The 20,733-nt window shown below is 36.9% G+C and overlaps 2 protein-coding genes across 4 annotated transcripts in view; both read right to left on the minus strand.

Annotated features, from left to right (window-relative positions):
- The window catches only part of LOC134299107 (uncharacterized), a 35,613-nt gene extending 22,926 nt beyond the window's left edge, over nt 1–12,687 (minus strand). The window contains exons 1-2 of the mRNA XM_062980848.1: nt 11,714–12,687; nt 1–7,492 (exon numbers count right to left, since the gene is read on the minus strand). The exon at nt 1–7,492 is cut by the window's left edge and continues 22,926 nt beyond it. The gene's annotated coding sequence lies outside the window, so the exon portion shown is untranslated. The remainder of the gene's footprint in view (nt 7,493–11,713) is intronic.
- Nucleotides 1–20,733, minus strand: part of luzp2 (leucine zipper protein 2) — a 535,247-nt gene that overhangs the window by 116,139 nt on the left and 398,375 nt on the right. For 2 of the 3 annotated variants that reach the window (XM_062981375.1, XM_062981287.1), the window contains exon 7: nt 12,694–12,756. The exons of the other annotated variant lie outside the window; for it this stretch is intronic. In XM_062981375.1, coding sequence (XP_062837445.1) covers nt 12,694–12,756 — 63 coding nt within the window. The remainder of the gene's footprint in view (nt 1–12,693; nt 12,757–20,733) is intronic. 3 annotated transcript variants of the gene reach the window in all.

Below are 20,733 nucleotides of genomic sequence, written 5' to 3' on the forward strand. Positions count from 1 at the left end.
AAATGGAAGGAGATATCCTTGCTTCTCTACACAGAATATTTTCGATGCCTTAGAGAATCCACCAAGAAGGCTGTCTCTTCTATTTCCACCATATACGATTTTGAGGGTAGTGGGAGTGAAAGAATGATTTCTCCTGAACATCTTGATGCCTGAGCAATCTTTTGTAGGAGAGCAAAAATTTTCAGGCAGCCTGAAGTACTATAAATTGTCCCAGGAAACAATCTGGCAGAAAGTGCAATTGTTACAATGATGTTGTATGGAATACATATGATATATGTGTCCAGTTCATGATCCCACATGTAACCTCTGTGTATAACCTTTTTAGATGTACATATATTCTCAAAGTGAATTAGGTGTATCGTGCAACTATACATGAAGTTTTATCAAAGATATATATTTTTCTTTTGCTCTGAAGAATTTGGAATTAAGTTAGCTATGCATAATGAACATGCAAAGAAATCCCAGGAGGCAAGAATCCCTAAAGTATATGAAAAGTATTGCTCACCCCAGGCTACAGTAGCATCAAAGCAGACTTTACTGCAGTCCATTAAGCATGCAGTACAGCGTCTGGAGTCATTAATTTGCTCCTTAAGACAAGATCTGAAACAACAGTCCTTTAAAAGTCTAACTCACAGCCGGTAAATGCAATATACACAGCTGTTTGATGCCCTAGAAGATTAGTAGCCTATTTGCTATCTACCTGCAGTTAGTAAATCTGTGTGATTTAGTAAGTAAGTCAACTTTGAATATAGAACATCAGCACTCTTATCTAGCCTACTACTGTATTTTGGTGCAATTTGAAAGGCTGTATTTCACTGTGACAGAGAAAACACTAAATAGATGTGCATTACATGTTTTATCCAATTGGTTGAAGAAAGTCTGTTTGATTTAGCGGGGGCTTCCATCTCCAAATGTTTCCTGCATGTGTCCCAAAATCTGAACTGGAAGGCTAGAAGTCCCTTTGAAACATTACTGGAAGAAGTGAACAGTATGAAGGACGGAGTAATGAAAAATGTCTTCCTCTCTGTTCTACTAATGGAATCCCTAGTCAAAGATATTTCTGTCAGCAAAAAAGATAACAGATACAAATTATGGAGCAGTTTAGTTCTCTTATTCACAGAGTTGTCTAGTTTCTTTAGACAACTTAAACAAACAGACAAATCAGTATTGCTGAGAAATCAATACAAAACCCGGAACATCTATAAGTCACTGGAAATATTCTGTGGATACAGACCCAACATTCAAGGTGAACACATTTCTGTGTTTTAAATTAACTATTTCATGAATTAAATCCATAAAATATTTAGCAGATCAAGGTTTCTAGGAAGTTTGATGAGATACTAGTGAGAATGTCCAGCCAAGGAGCCATACAAAGCTAGGAACGGACAACAATGAGACATTTCAGCAGTATTGAAATATAGTGGGCTCATGGTATCCACTGGGCTTTGGTTTCAGGACCCTGTGGATCCCAAAATTGATGGATGCTCAAATCGTATTCTATACAATGGTGTAGTAAAATGGTATCCCTTATATAATGTGGCAAAATCAAGGTTTGATTCTTGGATTTGTTTTGTTTTTTGGAATATTTTCAAGTTGTGGATGGTTTGAATCTGTGTACGGCTGAATCCACAGATACAAAGGGATAAATATACTATTTGGCATCTCTTGTGTTGGTGCAGCAGAATGAACTCCACCTTGCCTCATAGCTCCATGTGTTCATGTGGCCTATGTGGCTTTTTGAAGGAAAACAAGTGAATTTATGTATACGTTTGAAATGTAAATGTATGACAAATGAATACAAGTATGCTTTAACTAATGGTACATGAGCACAAAAGTAGGTTACAATGTACAAAATGTGGATATTTTGAAATAAAATGCACAAAAACACATGCATAAATTTCTGTGGAGAAATAAAAGAAATTATACTGGAACCCAATATATTTTTTAAAAAACAGAATGGAACAGCAATGACAATAACATTCTGAGATTCTTCATACAATGAAAAAAACATTTTTATACTTCCATAACCCATCAAGTCACTTTGGCTTTCTTACCCTATACCTACTTTCCTAAAGACTCAGTTCCTTTCCTTGTTTCTTTCATTTCTTGTAAGGGCTTCCAAATCAAAGCACAATTATTTCCAGATGATATTTCCTTAAGATGCAACATCAGAGAAACCCACATAAATGTGTGGTTCTACACATCTAACACTTTTCAGTCTCATTCCTTGGATCATACATCTCTGGTAAAAGATCCAAAATGTTTGTTCTTCTTCATAATACTTCAGAGTGATGGAGTGCTGTATTCTTTTGCATCAGGTCATTTAGTATATACTGCTGAAAATCTGGCTTTGTAATATGGGTAGTTATCAAAAACGGCTGATTCATGAGACAGACAACAGCCACTAATAACAGGCAGTAAGAGAATATTCTACCTGTCCCACAATTTAACCAAGAAACATTGTAATGCATGAATGGATAAAACATGGCTGCATCTGGTGCTTATAAGCTCCATTGTAACCCTACAATACACATTTAGCATGCTTATCTCAAGTTTCAAGAATTATTCCAATTTTCCTCTCTTATTTTAGAGAAATGAACATTTCAATACCACCTTTGCGGGGGGGGGGGGGCATTTTTCTGGACTGATTACACATTTCAGTACATGAAATGCTAAAGCACTTGGTTCTTTTCTCCTAGACAAATCATCCTTGATGAAGCAGTGAAGGTTTAGTAACAAGACTTGTTGTTAAGGGCAGGGTGTTCTTTAAAATATATAAAAATAAACAGCAGCTGCCAGTTCAGAGGTCCTCAGCATACTCGTCCAGAATTAAATAGGCTTCAGTAGTTATTCCTCCAAACAATATGCTAACCACAGCACAGCAATAAAAATATAATATCCTTCAGATTCTTGTCTTCAGGCTTACGTCGGTTGTTATTAAGATAACATATTGGATTTAGCTGGGAGTTTCTGTATCTATTTCTTATCTTTAGCAAAGTCACCACTGTGATTTCAATCACTCAGGAAAACTATCAGCTTCCTGTTTTTGATTTCCAAAAGCTACTATAAATTCTTTAAATAGTGCTAGTACAGTGAAGTGGTATAATAAGGCCATTTCAATTTCCACACATACTTCACAGATATTTTTCTAATGTGTGAAATGGGAGAAATTGTTCTTTTTTATGCATTTTAAATTTTATGTCGGACATTTGCTCTCAGACAAGAATGCATACACTTACATACTCTCCCTGGACAAAAGTCAGTGACCTTTTGAAGTAAAGATGACATAGCTCTTTGCGTAATTATTTATGCATTTTCATTATTTAAACAGCACCATTTTATTGCATGAGACACAAAACATTAAGAGTCCCTCCAGGCACTATCTCAAGCAGATATGGACAGGTTTGTAGCGGGGAGGGGTGTGTGCTAGGGGTTAACCCCCCCCCCCTGAAATTTTCAAAACCCCTCCCGAATTTTTTTTCTGGCTACGGCCCTGATTTCAGGTATTGTTGTAGGAGTCACTGAACCCCCACACCCACCCCAAATGATATCTTTCAAATGATCTTGGTATTACATTTTGAAGAAATTTGTAGCAAGTACATTCAAGCCAAGATTTGATCATGATCCCACCTTTGGCCTTTTTATGATGGATAACAAAACAGCAAAAGTAGGAAAGATAACAAAGAACACATTTGATGTGGAGTGCAAGTAAAACAGGGCTCTTGCATCCCCAAGCACATTTTCCCGTCACTTTTTTCCATGTTTGAATTTTACAAATGGTGATACATTTTGGTCAAATTGAAATGAAATGCTTACTTACCCATCTTTCTCTGTCTTTTGAAATGTAACCAATAACCAATTATTATTTTATTTATTTGTTGTATTTTTACCCTGCTCTATCTCACCCAAAGGGTACTCAGAGTGGCTTCCAGATTGACAATAATTCAATGCCACAACAAACATAAACATACAAATACAATATACACCAAGAGTTTTAGGAACAAGGTGAAATAGAAAGTGATATCAAAATAACATGAAAACTTTTGGTTTGCCCCTAATCATCAAGGAAGTTGTGAACATCCACATGGTCCCTAGCAGTTGTGGTTACTCAGACTCAAAATTTGAAAATATGGATTCTGCTAACAAGAATTCCTTAAATGGAAACTGTCATGGGATCTATTGAAGTACAACTCTTGTAATTCTTCCTTTTGTCTTTGGGCCAAAGTAGATGTAATGCCATTTGATGTTGTTCAACTATTTAGCAAAGAGAGGAAGAGAAGAAATGGATCAGGAAGATTTGGTGAAAGGAGCTTTAACACTTCCCACGTGCCAAGCATTCTTTCAAATGCATTCAATCCCAGCCAATTATCACTGATTAGATCTTTCTTCTTGCAAAGAGATGTTGGAGAAGTGACTGATGAGGATTTTGGTAGGGAAAAAATGTTAAGTGTCCCATTTCCACTTTCTGTTCAATCCAGGTTATGCAAAAATAAGAGATGTATTTTTGTGGTCTAATATGCTCCAGTCTATATTTAAGTTGCCAGTGTTACTGTAGTGTGAATCTTGAATGTCTCCTTATTACTGTAATTTTTTCTCTAGTCAACTTTGATTTCTTATAACCTATCTAGAGCATTCTTGGTAAGATATATTCACAGGAGGTTTGTCATTGCCTTCATCTAATGCTAAAGCAAGTATCACCTCTGCAAGGTCACCCAGTGGGCTTCCATGGCTCAGTAGGGATTCAAAATTGGGTCTCCTGGAATCCTAACATGTATGACTTTGGATACAACTGGAAGAACTTGTCTCACTTAACCAATACCTGTGCATACTGTGTAGCCCATTCACATTTTCCCCAAAGTTAAAAAAGGAGATAGCTCTGCATAAAGAATTTGGTGAGTGATAGATATTTTGAATCAACTCACAAATTAAACTGCAGAATCAGATATTGTGTTTTGACAAAATATTCACAGAAACATTTTTAAAAACCTGCCTCTTCATACATTTCTGAAATACTATTACATCCAGCATAATATTGCTTGTGGAAGCAAATAAGAACCAGAAGTTGTATAATAAAAATATATATGAAATAGTATTTATAATTGAAACAAATACTTTTTCATATATATTTGTCATTTCCTTTTTATCTTTATATATGAATGTACCTCACATATAAAAATGAGATACACACATGGTACAATTAGCTCAAGTCTGTATCCCCACATTCTAAGGAAAACACAGATCATAGACCATAGTAAGAGCAGACTATCGGCTTATTTATGCATGAGCGCATGTGTCAGTTTTATTTTTGTTTTCCTACAAAAATGTTAAACCTCAAGTTGTTTATGTGGCAAATATAAAAAAATTAAAATACATATATTTGTTTTTGGATTTTGTTTTGTAAAAATTAGCACAATCACTGCAGAATCTTCAAACTAAATTGTCACCAATATGCCCAGGTAACATTCATTCAATAGGTGCAGTGGGCCCTTGGTATTGATTGGGGTTTATGTTCAAGGACTCCCTACAGAATCCAAAATCCAAGGATGCTCAAGTCCCATTATATACAACAGCATAGTAAAATGGTCCATTATATAAAATAGCAAAATCAATCTTTGCTTTTGGGATTTTTAAAAATAGTATTTTAAGCCATGGATGATTGAATCCAATTCGTGTAAAGAAGAGGCCAACTGTACAGCAATTTCTATCACAGAGATGATATGGCAAATATGTGTTAAAGATAAGGCCCCATAGTAAGAAGGGGAAAGGATGCACTAAGATGGCTGAATATAGAGATTCAAAATCAGATTTTTACAATTAACAATACATGGTTGCATTTGATCTGAGATGGATGGTGTTGCGAATGTATGGACCTGATCTAACATTTGCATTATTGCATGAAAGGGGGTCTGTCATTTGTCAACATCTTGGAAAGGTAATTTTTGGACCACAGCACCCAAGTTCCCTCTGTCAGTATGGCCAGCAACCATACTTCTTAGGGATTCTGGAAATTGTAGTAAAAAATAAGACATCTAAGTTCTGGATGTGACAGTAGAAGGTAGTTCCGTTTACTTCTACTTTTGTATCTTACCATGAATGTTGCTTATCAACCTGGATTTTGCTTATACAGAATAAGTGATTGATAGATTAAAATGCATTTTAAAATGTATTTTATAGGATATATGACTGTTTGCTGGGACTTTGGTATGATAAAAGAACTTTTTATTTTCACAATGAAAACAACTCTAGTTGCTGAGATGGGTTCATCTGCATTCTCTTTTCCTGTGGGAAGAGAATCATGTTCTTACTTCACTGTCATATTAAATGACTACTGCGCACAATGCTTAGAGAGGTACATAAATAATTGCTTCTACTAAGGAGGGAACAATCCTAAAGTGTCTACTGTGCATCTGGTTTACACTGTATTATTGTTATTCTCAGACAAGGCAGTTGTGCTGCATTGCAGTGATGCTGCATCCAAACAAACTGATCTTTTATACTAAGGTGCAGTGTGCAATTTGGGAATAAAAACAAATAAAATACTTCTGAGATGAAACCAGCAAGCATAATAGCGCTTATGTCACAATTCTATGTATGCAATTTAGAAGGAAGTCAGATTAGTTTACTGGAACCGCTTCCCATGTAAGAGGGTTGCACTGTTAATTCAGCCCAGTTTACAGTATTTTACTTAAGCAACAACTCTGCTTAAGGCAGCTGAGGCTGCATGCTTGGAGGTCTGTAATGAGAAATTGGATTTTATAGCAGTTTGCTGTTAAGAAATAATAGTGATTTAATTTTAACTTTCTTTTCTTATTGAATAGAAAATTCACATGACTTCACCATCTTTCACAAGGTCATACGATGATATAATCATAAAGTTGGATGGGACCTCAATAACCATCTAAGTTCATTTTATTTTTTTCCAAGCCCTTTGCACAAGTGTAAAAAATTGTTCATTTAGTTCCTTCTCCCCAGCTAATTTCTTGTTGTTCTTCTGACCTTTAATGGGTTCTTGTTTTATTATTTCAGTTCCATCTGTAACACTGTGCTGTTGTTCCCAATATTTGGTGCCTCCTGATCTTGTATACTATACTCTACTGAATCAAGCAGGGGAATCATATATGAAAAACCCAGTATCTGAAAGACAAAGTGACTTAGGGGCTTGAGTGTTAGCTGGAACTTCAGTAACAATAATAATAATCATAATAATAACGGCACTTTATTTATATTCCGCCCTTCTCCCCGTGGGGACTCAGAGCGGATTACAGTATACATAAACAGATACAGGCAAACATTCAATGCCTTGTTACAATACAATGAGACACGCATACACAGATAAAGGCAAAGGCTTCTCCTTTCATTTCTGGCTCTTGGAAGTGGTGCTCATCTCTGGCTCTGGGGGAAATATCTTCTCCATTTCCAAGCCAAGGAGCCTGCACTATCACCTCCTGGTCAGTTGACTGGCATGATTGCTTGAAGCGTCTTTATGCCTTTCCTGCCAAAGTGGTATCGTTTAATTAATCACATTTGCATGTTTTTGAACTGCTAGATTGGAAGTAATCCTGATAAAAAAAATCCCCAGTGAACCATGAAACTCTTAGGGTAGTTGTGCTTCTCACTCTAAGCCTGTCCTACCTGGTTATAACGAAGATAAAGTGAGTTTCATACATCACCTCCGAGCTCATTAGGGAAAAAAGGATATACCATAAATAGTAAGTAAATCAACAAATACTCATTTGTGTATGTAACACCATTTTGCCAGAGATGATATTCCAGGTTAGCAACAGTTTGAGTAATCATTAGGAAGCACTTCATAATGGTAAGATAAGTTTGATAATGGACTAATTGTACTTAATGGGTTTTTTTTCACTGGACATTATTAAACATAAGTTGAATAGAACCCTTTTGTGAATCTTTTAGCTAAGGATTCCAACACTAGTGAAGGTTAGGCCAGATGGCCTTTGAAGTATCATCCAACTGTTTAAATGATCAAATCACTCCTTTTCTTTTGCTTTCCACAATTCTGAATGCGTAATTCATTTCTAGGTCATCATAGTTTGACTTTCTACTATGAAAATGGAGGGGAGCATAATTAGCCATCTGTATATTTTCAGTAATATGTTAAGCACAAATATCTCAAGTTAAATAACTAAATAGTAATTTTAAAACAAAACAGCAATCCTTAATTAGTATTCAGTTAGGCAAAATGAATTATTCTCACATTATCCACATTACTTCATATTTTTGGAATATTTAGTAAAATGAGACATGGTATAACTGTTCTAACTAAATAGAATTGTATTTGAAAGGATAATTGTTATAATTAGTCATTACTGCATGTTCTTTCAGCTAAATCACTGTATTGTCAATGTTTACATCATGCTCCTTTTCTATGTTTTTTATTTTAAAAAAATAATAATAATTAAAATCTATGTTAACATATAATTAGTTCTGTTATAAACTATGAGCAACACACTGAAAAGTACTACTTGACAGAATAGTATTCCATTTAATTCACATGGAAGACTTGGATCAGACAACAATCCTTGGGGACCTAGGAAGCAACCCAAATCAGAAGTAGCTACTCTGGGTTCTGAAGATACTTCAGGATTTTCCCAACCCTGTAATAGCCATCTAAATCTGGATCCCACTCATCAGCAGAAATCTGATAGGAATGTCCTCCCAAAACTACCAGAAGTACTAGTGGATTTCTTACAGTATAGATTTGATGCAAGACGTAACTTGAGAAACTGAAATTATGCAAACTATCTGGGTAATTGTACAACACCAAAAGAAACAAGTTGATGAGATTTCAGCTCCCCTTTCCTGTATAAGGAGTTTGCACTATAAAAAAGCCCTTTTTCTCTGGTTCATCATTGCACTACATAAATGATGGGTACGTGGTGTGATCTGCTGCCATTTATGGGTTTAACTGTCAATAGCAGTAGAAAGGGTTTATTATTGGGAGAGGAAGCTGACTGGCAATGTTATACCTACATGTCAATTTGCCTCCTTTTATCATAATGTCCTCAGTATAGTTTTCCATTGCATGTTTAAAAGACTCCTGTAATTTTGTTACTGCTTTACCACCACTACTTACTGTTTATGATGTGATCTGTCAAATATATAAAAATGTTTTTTTAATAAAAAAAACAACAACAAAAAACCTAGGGATTGTCATATAAAAAAATTAAAAAAAAATATTTTTCCAAAATTATCTTCTTCACTCACCCACACAAAAGTAGTCTTCTTGCATAATGTTGGGTGGAACTCTACGTCTTGCTCTTCCCCAGTAACTTAAGAAAAGCAGCCTAATTAAACTCCAAAGATATTTTTCTTCTAGATTTGCTGAATTCCCTCTGCTCTTTTTTTCCTGGTGACTTAAATCTTACTGCAGCTTTTAAATTGGTTTTCATTCACATGCTTTGTTCACTGCTCATTATTTTGATCGCATTTTGTTGTGCTACATTTTTGTTACTTCTTTGCTTGTTTTTATTTTTTAAAACTGTTCAAAGATCTTTTTAAAAATAGGGCAGCACATACAGAAAACATTACTGATATATTCACTGATTGCTTCTCCAAAAAAGCATGGCCTTCCACACACTTTTTGAGAAGTCCACCCCCAAAAAGATTTTTCAGAAGACACAAATTCTTATTCCACAAGGCCTGGAAAAGCTTGAGTAGTTATGGGTATGTGGGCAGAATACTGTATAAGTTTCTTGTGAAATACAAAGATTGTCTAGTTTTTATGTGATTTTTTTTTAAAAAAAACAACAACAACAATTATGCATTTTACTTATGAAAGCCATAATGATTCCACATTTTTGGAGGTGGAGCCCCATTTATATAATGAACTAATTTGCCAAAGCTGTCTTTTCCCCTGATACATGGATCAGCTCCAAATGGATACACTCATCACTAATCTGTGCATATTGTATGTTCTACAAATTTTATGTTCTACACAGGACATCGGGTTATGCCATAACACAAACCAGATGGAATTTGGAACCACAAACACAATGTAGTTTCAAAGTGCAAATGGAGCATTTTCCTCAAAGAGCTGTCCTTAAAATGTGATTTACAAATCACAATCATGCAACAGATTATCAAAGAATCAATTATTTCTAAAAGCATTCTAGTCTAGAAAATATTTATCAGTGCTGTAGATCAGAAATGTGAGCCTGAGTGACAAACTAGATGTGCACTTCATATGTTCTGTTCAGGTATGTAAGTTGTTTACCTTAAATTAATCACATACATTCAGATTGGAGGGCTGAGAGTAAATCCTTACAGGAAATTCAGCAAGAAACATTTCCCACTGCACAGTGTAAATGAGAACTAAATTGCCATATCTTAGTAGGAAACAAAATGTCCACTAAAACAGTGTTTGCCCTAGTAAAGAGCAATTCATTTTTAACATAAGCTTTCACTCTCATGCCTGCTGTCCATATACTATTGTTGGAAGTTAAAACAGAGATACATTATTAATTTGTTGTGTGACTTCCACAGCACAAGTTCTAAGGAGAAAAGTGAATGAATGGCAGAGATAGAAGGAGCAAATATTTCATCCAGCACTTCCGTGTTCTAGAGAAAATTATTTATTGGGGTGGAGGTTGTTTGCTAGTACGAGTAGGTTGAATTCTGTAGTAGCTGGACTCAGAGCCCAAAGTGGATAGGAGAGGACAGGGATTAAAACTCTCTCTCTCTCCTCTGGGTCTTTCTCCTTCTAAATCTCCCTATTTGTGCCTTACTCTTGTAAGATCTGGACTGTTTTCTAGCTTTTGGCTAACTTTGCAAATGCTTTATAAATTTGATCAAGGGGGATATGAAATGCCACTGGGTCCAGGGTTGAACACCCAAAGTTACAGAAAGAAGTTAATTTTCAGAATACATAGACCTATTTTATAGATAAGAATATTGAAACAAGTATGATTAACTAATACATGAGAATTTTCTCTCTATTACTTGTGTAAGCACACATAAGCAACACATTCTGTCTCCCTTTCTCTCATACACACACACACACACACACACATTAATACAAAGTATGTTCCTATTCCGATATTTGGTGCTGGTCATTGACTGTAATAAATAAATATATATAAAGTAGGTTTGGGCCTTGGCAATTTGTTTTTCCAACTCTTTCCCAACAACTATTAGGAAACAGCTATCAGTAGGTGGTGTTCTTGAAATCAGTAGGGGATTATAGAGTAAAAACATCTCTAGGCCAAGTGAGAAAGGGTTTTCTAGTTGTATGTGATGAAGAAAAAGCCAAGTAAAAGGCTTCTCTTTGTCTGTTACTTCCTATGGTCTGAGAAGGAACTAGTGACCTGCTGTCTAGTTGGAACACCTACAGTATTTCCAGTGAGAATTAAGGAGAACAGGTGAATGACAGGTTGGAAGATGGAGCAGAGTGGAGAATGTGGTGGCTGCTAAAGTTTCAGTGGGTGGAGTAGGGGGGAGGGTCTCCAGCACCTGCAGTCTGGAGCTTGTCTTGGTTAGAGGATTTTCCTCTTTTGCTCTAATGGTCAAATTACTCTGCTTCATTCTATGGGAGAAACTTGAAGAAATGTGTGACTTCGTTTACCTATCCAATCAGTGGACTAATTAAATATCTTTTCATGAGATTTCAAATTTTGTGTATCATTATTATTGTATATGAAATTTCTCAATTTTGCAATGGCTGTTAAAAATGATCAAAAAGTAATGATACTACCAAGAACAGCAGAAACATGTGCAACATAGCTGTGTCCTGTGCTCCATTCCAGACTGCTGGACCCCAGTATTTTGTGCCATCTTGCCCTTGTCATCTTTGCATGATTGCATACACACACACTGACAGTCTGAATTCCAACAAGGGTGCTTTGAAGTGCACCTTTGAGACAGTGGCTCTGCATGGAAGAGATTAAGGTATTTACTTTCTTATGCAAACAGAATGCAAGCAACATGGAGACATTTCTGGCTTACCTAGTAGTTATACTTGACCTGTGTTAGATACCCTTACACGTTTCCATCCACAGAACAAAATGGGCATATTGAACTCCATAACATGCAAAATATCACCATAATCTTTATTATAAAAGGAATAACCAGTCAATTAATTCTCTGAATTTCTTCAAAAATATTTTCTGTTTTACTGACAAAAATAGAAACAACCACACACAAACAAAACCCTTCTTGACAAAACTATTTTTAAAAAATCTGGATAGCATGTACATTTCATGAAGGAGATTTCAATGTCATACTGGCAGGACAGTTTGTCCTATGCAGAATTTATAAATACCAATTTCATGTTTAATAGATGTAGAACACTACACATTAGTCACACCATCACAAGACAGATGCTTCCAGAACAGTGGGGAAAATTAATGGACATTTATTGTGATTTGTTGGATGTACACAAATTTCAAACATTGAATAAATGGTATTACAGAGAAATAGGGGATAGGAAACTCCAAAATTAATTGCCTTTGCATCGAGAATCTTGCTCTTTAAGACTATTTTCATAATGATAAAACTGATGGAATCCAGGAGAGATAGAAGAATGTACCATATAAATCATATTTACTCATGTCCTTTTCAGTATGTTTTTGGATGTGTGCATGTAAGGGGAGTAAAAACCATTTGCCTCAGATTACTTTAATGTTACACTGCCTGTAAGCAAATATTCTTCTCCAACTCAAGTGACAAACTCACCTTAAAAATCAAATCCTTTTTCCCATAGCGGAGCTCCTTCAGTTGGGCTTGGATCTTTTTTGACTGCAAGCAGAGGATAATGCATTAATCTTATAAGTAATTTATATTTATAAATCTGTGGAGGAAAAGATTTTAAAGTTCAAGCAATAGGTTTCTGAGTTTTTGGTTTTGTTTCGTGTTTGTAAACCCACATCTACCAATGAAATGAGCCACATTTAGTGCAGCTAAACAATCATTTTTCTATTGCAATAAACACATGAAGTGAAAGATAGATTCTCATGTTTGAATTCAGTAATAAAGTACAATTACTATATAAAATGTGAGGCAGATTACAAATTATGAACATAGCATAGACATTTGGCCTTGGATCCCATATAACACAGGCCAAAAGAAACTCTGTTAACAGGGTTGTCTAATCTTTTTGCTTCCCTGGGTCACGTTGGAAAAGGAAGAACTTTCTTGTGCAACACATAGAATACACTAACATTAACTAATGAGAAAAAAGCTAGTGTATAATTTTCGTGATATCTGCCACAACAGATAAGTGGAAAAATATAAGTTTATGATTTGTGTTGGGCTGCAATCATATGCGTCCTGGGCTGCAAGTCTGCTCTATAAGAAATAGGTGTACCAAATTTTAAGATGTGGACCCAATTCACCAGCCCTTGGAGTGAGGGAGAGAACTGCAGGAAGAGAATACTGCCTTGAAAAATGTGTGTGTGTATATTTTTATTACACTTGGGAGATTTAAAAAAAATACAATAAGGAATATCCATGATGATACTGTTACTGCTTAAGGTCCCATGCTTAATGACATCACTGGAGCTGCCATTTGTAATATCACCAGTGTATTATCGCCAATATCTTCCACTTTTGACAACATCATTAGGTTTCAGGTTTTGGCCCCAAAAATCTCAATTTTAACCAAGCAAGCCTACAGATACTTTTTCATTCCCTTCCCTGAGTGCATCTACACATTAGAATTAATGAAGCTCGACACAATTTTAACTGCCGTGGCTCAATGTTATGGAACCATGGGAGATGTAGTTTGATGAGGCACCAGTACCCTTTGGCAGAGAAAGCTAAAATGTCACATTACAACCACCATGATTCCATAGCATTGAACCATAGTAATTAAAGTGGTGCCAAACTGCATTAATTCTACTGAATAGATGCATTCTCTTGTCCACAAATTCTTGCAGCAAAAGGATTCTGAAGTATCAGCTTGGACTGTGCTGCTCAGGGTAGAGAAGGCTGCACCATGACAGTACCAGCAGGGCATAATTTCAGGTTAGATATTTTGGGTCTCAGTAGCATGAGGTCTCTGAAACTCAACATGGCCAACTTACTACATTATGAACAAACTGAGGTGATGACTATTACCAAGAAAAAAAATATTCCCATCATCATAAAAATATGAGGACTAAATGACTAAAATCTTATTATTGCACTATTGCTACAGGAGAGGAGGACTGTTGGGCACAGACAGCTTGACCAAATTCCACTTTGCTTACAGGAGGAGGATCAGCCTAATTTGAAGTGTCCTCCTCCTAAAGCAAGCCAACCTAGTATTAAAACAGAGAGAAGAAAACATAATTTGCTTCTCCCCATTTTGACCAAAAGTCCTTCTTCCCCTTCCCATGCTATTCAAGAGTGCTCTGATCTGTCTGCCTGTATGTGTAAAGCCAAAACGTTTGTATGCTACCTTTCCTTCTCTCATGCTAGATAGAAACCTATACTATGAATCAAAATGTGAATTGTCAAATCTTCTATTTAGATTTCCTTCTCTACTATACAATATAAAGAAGGTTCTTATTATTTTAAAATTGGCATACCTAAGTCTTGGAGCTCACTTAGCACATTATGGTTTTCTAACAAACATTTCCAAAGCTAGTTACAAATGAATTAAAAATGGAAGAAGATGACATTGTGCTGACATGGATTTCTGTATTTATATTTTCCCTTTACTTTATGGTTGCTAATCACTGGGGGACGTTAGATATATCCAAACTATTCACATCAGGGAACAATAAATACAAAGGTCTTTTGAAATGTTCAAACATTGGTTATATTTGCACATGCATACAGTGGTACAGTGGCTACTTATAATGGAATTTGTGGTTATTCTTCTGCACAACAAGTTGTTCAACTGAAACACCATGCTAACATATGGCTTTTGCCATATTCTCTCTGAAAAATGAGATAGCTCTTTCCATGTTCACTGTGCTATCACAAACCCTACAAAAAGGGTTTGCAAATCATGCTAAGTAAAAGTGAAGATGCCAGGTCTATAGGGCAGAGAAGGATGATGATGCAAGACTAAGTCACAGAATACACAAAGGTGGCTATTGAAAAAAATCTCTTCTAAAATCCCCAAATACTCTTTAAATTGCTTTCTCTGAAATCTTCAATCTTCACCATCTCCTAACAATTGAGAAGAAAATGATACTTCCTATACATCTGTATGCCTTTATAAAGAGGATATTATAGACACAAATTAGGCTGATTTACTAATGAAAACTACTGGATGATCTGCCCTCTTAAAATCTACTCTTGCTTCTAATCTCAGATAGGTTTTCTTTTCCTTCTCTTGCATAAGATTTATAGAATCATAGAATCTTAACAAGGACCACACCTGCCATATAAAAATAAACAACAATGCTTCTGAAAGCTGTTCATGTAACCTCTGTTTAAAGACTTCCAAAGACTAAAACCCTTCATTAGTCATATAATTATCTATTCATCCTGGCTTTAGACAACATCTATCTTGTCTTTGTTCCCAAACAAGCATCATAAAAATATGTCACTTTATCACAATACTCACAAGTTTCCCATTACTCTGCCTGCCCACACACATAGTCTGTCTATAAAGGTCTGTTTCGAAATGCTTCGCTCAATGTATATTAGGAAATATATTTATTCTATGGAAGTTTATGTTATTAACTTCTTACTTTCAGTTTATCTCTAAGGTGAAACAGGATTACTGACATTCCAATATACAGCTATCTCTTTGACTTCTATGCCCTGTTGTAGCATAAATAATAATCTGGTGGTTAGGTCTTTATAAAAGATCTGCTTTTTGGAAATTCCAACACTTTTCTTCAGCATTAAGTTTTCTTTGGGGGGGGGGACTGTAGAATCATAGAATAGTAGAGTTGGAAGAGACCTTATGGGCCATCCAGTCCAATCCCCTGCCAAGAAGCAGGAAATCACATTCAAAGCACCCCTGACAGATGGCCATCCAGCCTCTGCTTAAAAGCCTCCAAAGAAGGAGCCTCCACCACTGTCCAGGGGAGAGAGTTCCACTGCCAAACAGCTCTCACAGTGAGGAAGTTCTTCCTGATGTTCAGGTGGAATCTCCTGTAGTTTGAAGCCATTGTTCCGCGTCCTAGTCTCCAACGCAGCAGAAAACAAGCTTGCTCCCTCCTCCTCCTGTGAGTTTTAAAGGGCTTTTTGTGTATTTGTTTAAAAAATCTTTATTTTATTTTTTTTGCTTTAACTTGACTGAGTGTGGAATAGTTTTAGGGAATAGCTTGACTCCCTTGAGTCCACACAGGAAGATTTTCAATTTCGATCCCTCCCCAGCCCTACCTTCTGGTTTCTGTACTCTGTCCAGCACGAACAGCCTACGTTCCTCCCAACCAAAAATAAAAAGCCCTTTCTAGTTCACCTCCTTAACTCTCTGGCTTGTGTGTACTCCTGCACCAGAAATTTTAAACATTCTGGTGCAGAAGTACACACACATTTTAAACATTCTGGTGCAGGAATACACACACATTTTAAACATTCTGGTGCAGGAGTACACACACATTTAAAACATTCTGGTGCAGGAGTACACACACATTTTAAACATTCTGGTGCAGGAGTACACACACATTTTAAACTTTCTGGTGCAGAAGTACACACAAGCCAGAGAATCAAGGTGGTGAACTAGAAAGGACTTTTTATTTTTGGTGGGAGGAACCAAAATCAGTGGATGGCCCAAACATTTTGAAACATGGACGGCTTGTGGTCATAAATGTGTCCTCTAAGTGTTGTCATTTTCATCCAAATAGCCATAAAAATGATGGAAAGATGAGTGTCGCCAGTTCCCCCATTGTCGTCAATGGGCTGGATCTTCCCGGAGGGAAAACTGAAGTTCTGGCTGATGGATCACGAAATGGTACTTCCCCCCTCCTGATTTCAGGAATTTCCCAGAAAACAATTTGGAGAGGCAGCCTAAAACTGGGAAGTTTTTTGAGGAATTGCACACCCCTAGTATTCTGTAACTAGATATGAGAAAAACAAGAGTTCTGCTCCCTTTGGCTGTGGTGCAATGTATAGGTCTAGGTACAAACAATTTTCAATTTGACAACTTTTTTTTTTCAAGATAGAATTTTTATAGAGGTTATTGCCCTCATTTAACTCCCTCTTGGCCAAGGCCTCTTCCAAATAATGCATGTAGCATATTACAATAAGGAATTGGAAAAGTTAGGCTATTTCCAAATTCTGATTATTTTTGTACATGGTAAGGCTCCAGTCATAACTTTTTGAGAGGAATGTCCTGTTTATATTATCTATTACTTTCATACATGTAAAATTTTTGCTCTTTTCGTAAGAACCTGAAGTGTTAGTTTTTTAAAAATTAAGCAGTTAGAGTTACAATTCGAAAGATGAAAGGAAGCTAGTTATGCTAATAGTTACAATTTTTCAATGTAACATACTCACTTTCCCATTTATCAAAGGTAATTAAAGTAGACATTTAATCAGCTAGGAAAGAAATCTAAATGCAATAGCATGTGGCAGAGCATGAGCCAACATTTGAACCATGTGATAGTCATCTTCCCCAAAAACAAATTAAAAGGTTGCATACAAAATAACTAAATAATGCAATAGGAAATATGCTATCTTTTGTTCAGGTACAATAGTAAGGCATTGAAGCTATGCCTTCCTTATTGCTAAAATGAACTAAATAGAGGCAACTTACTATTTGAGATTAGTAACTTCCAAGTTCTGCGCCTGCTGAGCTCACCATTTGCCTAAATGAAAAAACCCTTGCCAGCATACACAAGCTTAGAAATTTACATTGCTAGATAAATGGGCCAAACAGTTTGCCAAGTCGATATGCTGAATATTTTAAGTCAGGCTCCAAATTCAATATAATGCAAATATATGCCAAAGTAACACAAGCTGTTCCAAATATGTGGGGTATGAAGAAATTGCTTGTTTGTATCATTGAGAATCCCTATGTATATGTTATAGCAATTCCTTACTGTGTGCTTCAATAAAGAATGCCTTGCAATTTATTTTTTTCTAAAAATAAAACCACAGCCAGCTTCCTTTAGAAAATAGATATCCTTTGCACAAATGTCCTATTTTCCCTGCTGGAAATAATGCCATCATAAGCCTTTACCATAAAGTTTAAAAATCTATAGACAACAAATAATATGGCATAGGTTTACTATCAAAAAAGTTAAATTTTGTGTTTTCCATTTTGATTTGAACTTTTGTGTTAGATTATAAAGTTACACTGTAATATTAAAATCTGTCTAAATAATATGTCAGACAAACAGGAAAGAAATAGCTGTATAGAAAGGACAAAAAGCCACTTTCTTGCTTTTCCAGCCTAGAACAAATAGATGGGTATGGGGAAATAAATTTTTAAACTCTAAGAAATAACTCATCATTTATAGTAGGAGACCAAAGACAAAAAGGCGATGATGATATACTGACCATGAGTATGATGATAGCTTTATATGTCAAAAACAGTTACGTTGCAGAAGAAATGCAAGACTGTAATCCGGGAAACCAGCTTGAAAGCATCTGGATAAGAATCAAGGGAACCGGGACTCAAAAAGATCTTGTGGTGGGTGTCTACTACAGACCTCCGAGTCAGGATGAAGGACTTGATGAAGCCTTCTGTCAACAGCTGACCAAACAGGAACAAAGAAGAGATATAGTAGTCATGGGCGATTTCAATTATCCCGATATCTGCTGGAAAACAAACTCGGCCAAGAGTACAAAGTCCAACAAATTCCTCACTTGCCTTGCAGATAATTTTATGGTTCAGAAGGTAGAAGAGGCAACAAGGGGATCAGCAACTCTTGATCTAATCTTAACAAATGTGGAAGACCTGATCAATACAGTTGAAGTGGTTGGATCCTTAGGGGCAAGTGACCATGTGCTCCTGCAGTTTGCAATACAAAGGAATGCTGAAACTAAGACAAGTCAAACACGCATTCTCGACTTTAAGAGAGCTGACTTCCAAAAAATGAAGGAATTACTGAGCGGCATTCCATGGACGCCGATATTAAAAAACAAGGGAGCTAAGGATGGATGGGAGTTTTTCAAAAGTGAAATACTCAAGGCGCAAATGCAAACAGTGCCAACAAAGAAGAAAAATAAGACAAGTGCAAAGAAGCCAGAATGGATGTCCAAAGAACTTCTAACTGAGCTAAAGCTCAAAAGTGACATGCACAAGAAGTGGAAAAGGGGAGAAATCACCAAAGAAGAATTCAAACGTATAGCCAACACCTGTAGGGAAAAGGTTCGCAAGGCTAAAGCGCAAAATGAGCTCAGGCTTGCCAGGGACATAAAAAACAACAAAAAAGGCTTTTTTGCTTACGTTGGTAGAAAAAGGAAGAAAAAGGAGGTGATAGGGCCATTGCAAGGAGAAGATGGGGTGATGGCGACAGGGGACAGGGAAAAGGCAGAACTGCTTAATGCCTTCTTTGCCTCGGTCTTCTCAGAAAAAGAAAGCCATCTTCAACCTCAGCAACATGGAATGGACGAAGGATTGGGGGAAATCCAACCCCAAATAGGGAAACAAGTTGTCCAGGAACACCTGGCCACTCTAAACGAATTCAAGTCCCCAGGGCCAGATCAGCTACATCCAAGAGTACTGAAGGAACTAGCGGAAGTTATTTCAGAACCACTGGCAATTATCTTTGAGAATTCTTGGAGAACGGGAGAAGTCCCAGCAGATTGGAGGAGGGCGAATGTGGTCCCTATCTTCAAGAAGGGGAAAAAGAACGACCCAAACAATTACCGTCCGGTCAGCCTCACATCAATACCAGGCAAAATTCTGGAAAAGATCATTAAGGAAGTGGTCTGCGAACACTTAGAAACAAATGCGGTCATTGCTAATAGTCAACACGGATTTACCAAAAACAAGTCATGCCAGACTAATCTGATCTCTTTTTTCGATAGAGTTACGAGTTGGGTCGATACAGGGAATGCTGTGGATGTAGCCTACCTGGATTTCAGTAAGGCCTTCGACAAAGTCCCCCACGACCTTCTGGCAAACAAACTAGTAAAATGTGGGCTAGACAAAACTACGGTTAGGTGGATCTGTAATTGGCTAAGCGAACGAACCCAAAGGGTGCTCACCAATGCATCGTCTTCATCATGGAAAGAAGTGACAAGTGGAGTGCCGCAGGGCTCTGTCCTGGGCCCGGTTCTGTTCAACATCTTTATTAACGACTTAGACGAAGGGTTAGAAGGCACGATCATCAAGTTTGCAGACGACACAAAACTGGGAGGGATAGCTAACACTCCAGAAGACAGGAGCAGAATTCAAAACGATCTTGACAGACTAGAGAGATGGGCCAAAACTAACAAAATGAAGTTCAACAGGGACAAATGCAAGATACTTCACTTCGGCAGAAACAATGGAAATCAAAGATACAGAATGGGGGATGCCTGGCTTGACAGCAGTGTGTGCGAAAAAGACCTTGGAGTCCTTGTGGACAACAAGTTAAACATGAGCCAACAATGTGATGCGGCTGCTAAAAAAGCCAATGGGATTCTGGCCTGCATCAATAGGGGAATAGCGTCTAGATCCAGGGAAGTTATGCTCCCCCTCTATTCTGCCTTGGTCAGACCACACCTGGAATACTGTGTCCAATTTTGGGCACCACAGTTGAAGGGAGATGTTGACAAGCTGGAAAGCGTCCAGAGGAGGGCGACTAAAATGATTAAGGGTCTGGAGAACAAGCCCTATGAGGAGCGGCTTAAAGAGCTGGGCATGTTTAGCTTGCAGAAGAGAAGGCTGAGAGGAGA

The sequence above is a fragment of the Anolis carolinensis genome, chromosome 1 (genome assembly GCF_035594765.1).
Source record: "Anolis carolinensis isolate JA03-04 chromosome 1, rAnoCar3.1.pri, whole genome shotgun sequence".
NCBI lineage: Eukaryota > Metazoa > Chordata > Lepidosauria > Squamata > Dactyloidae > Anolis > Anolis carolinensis.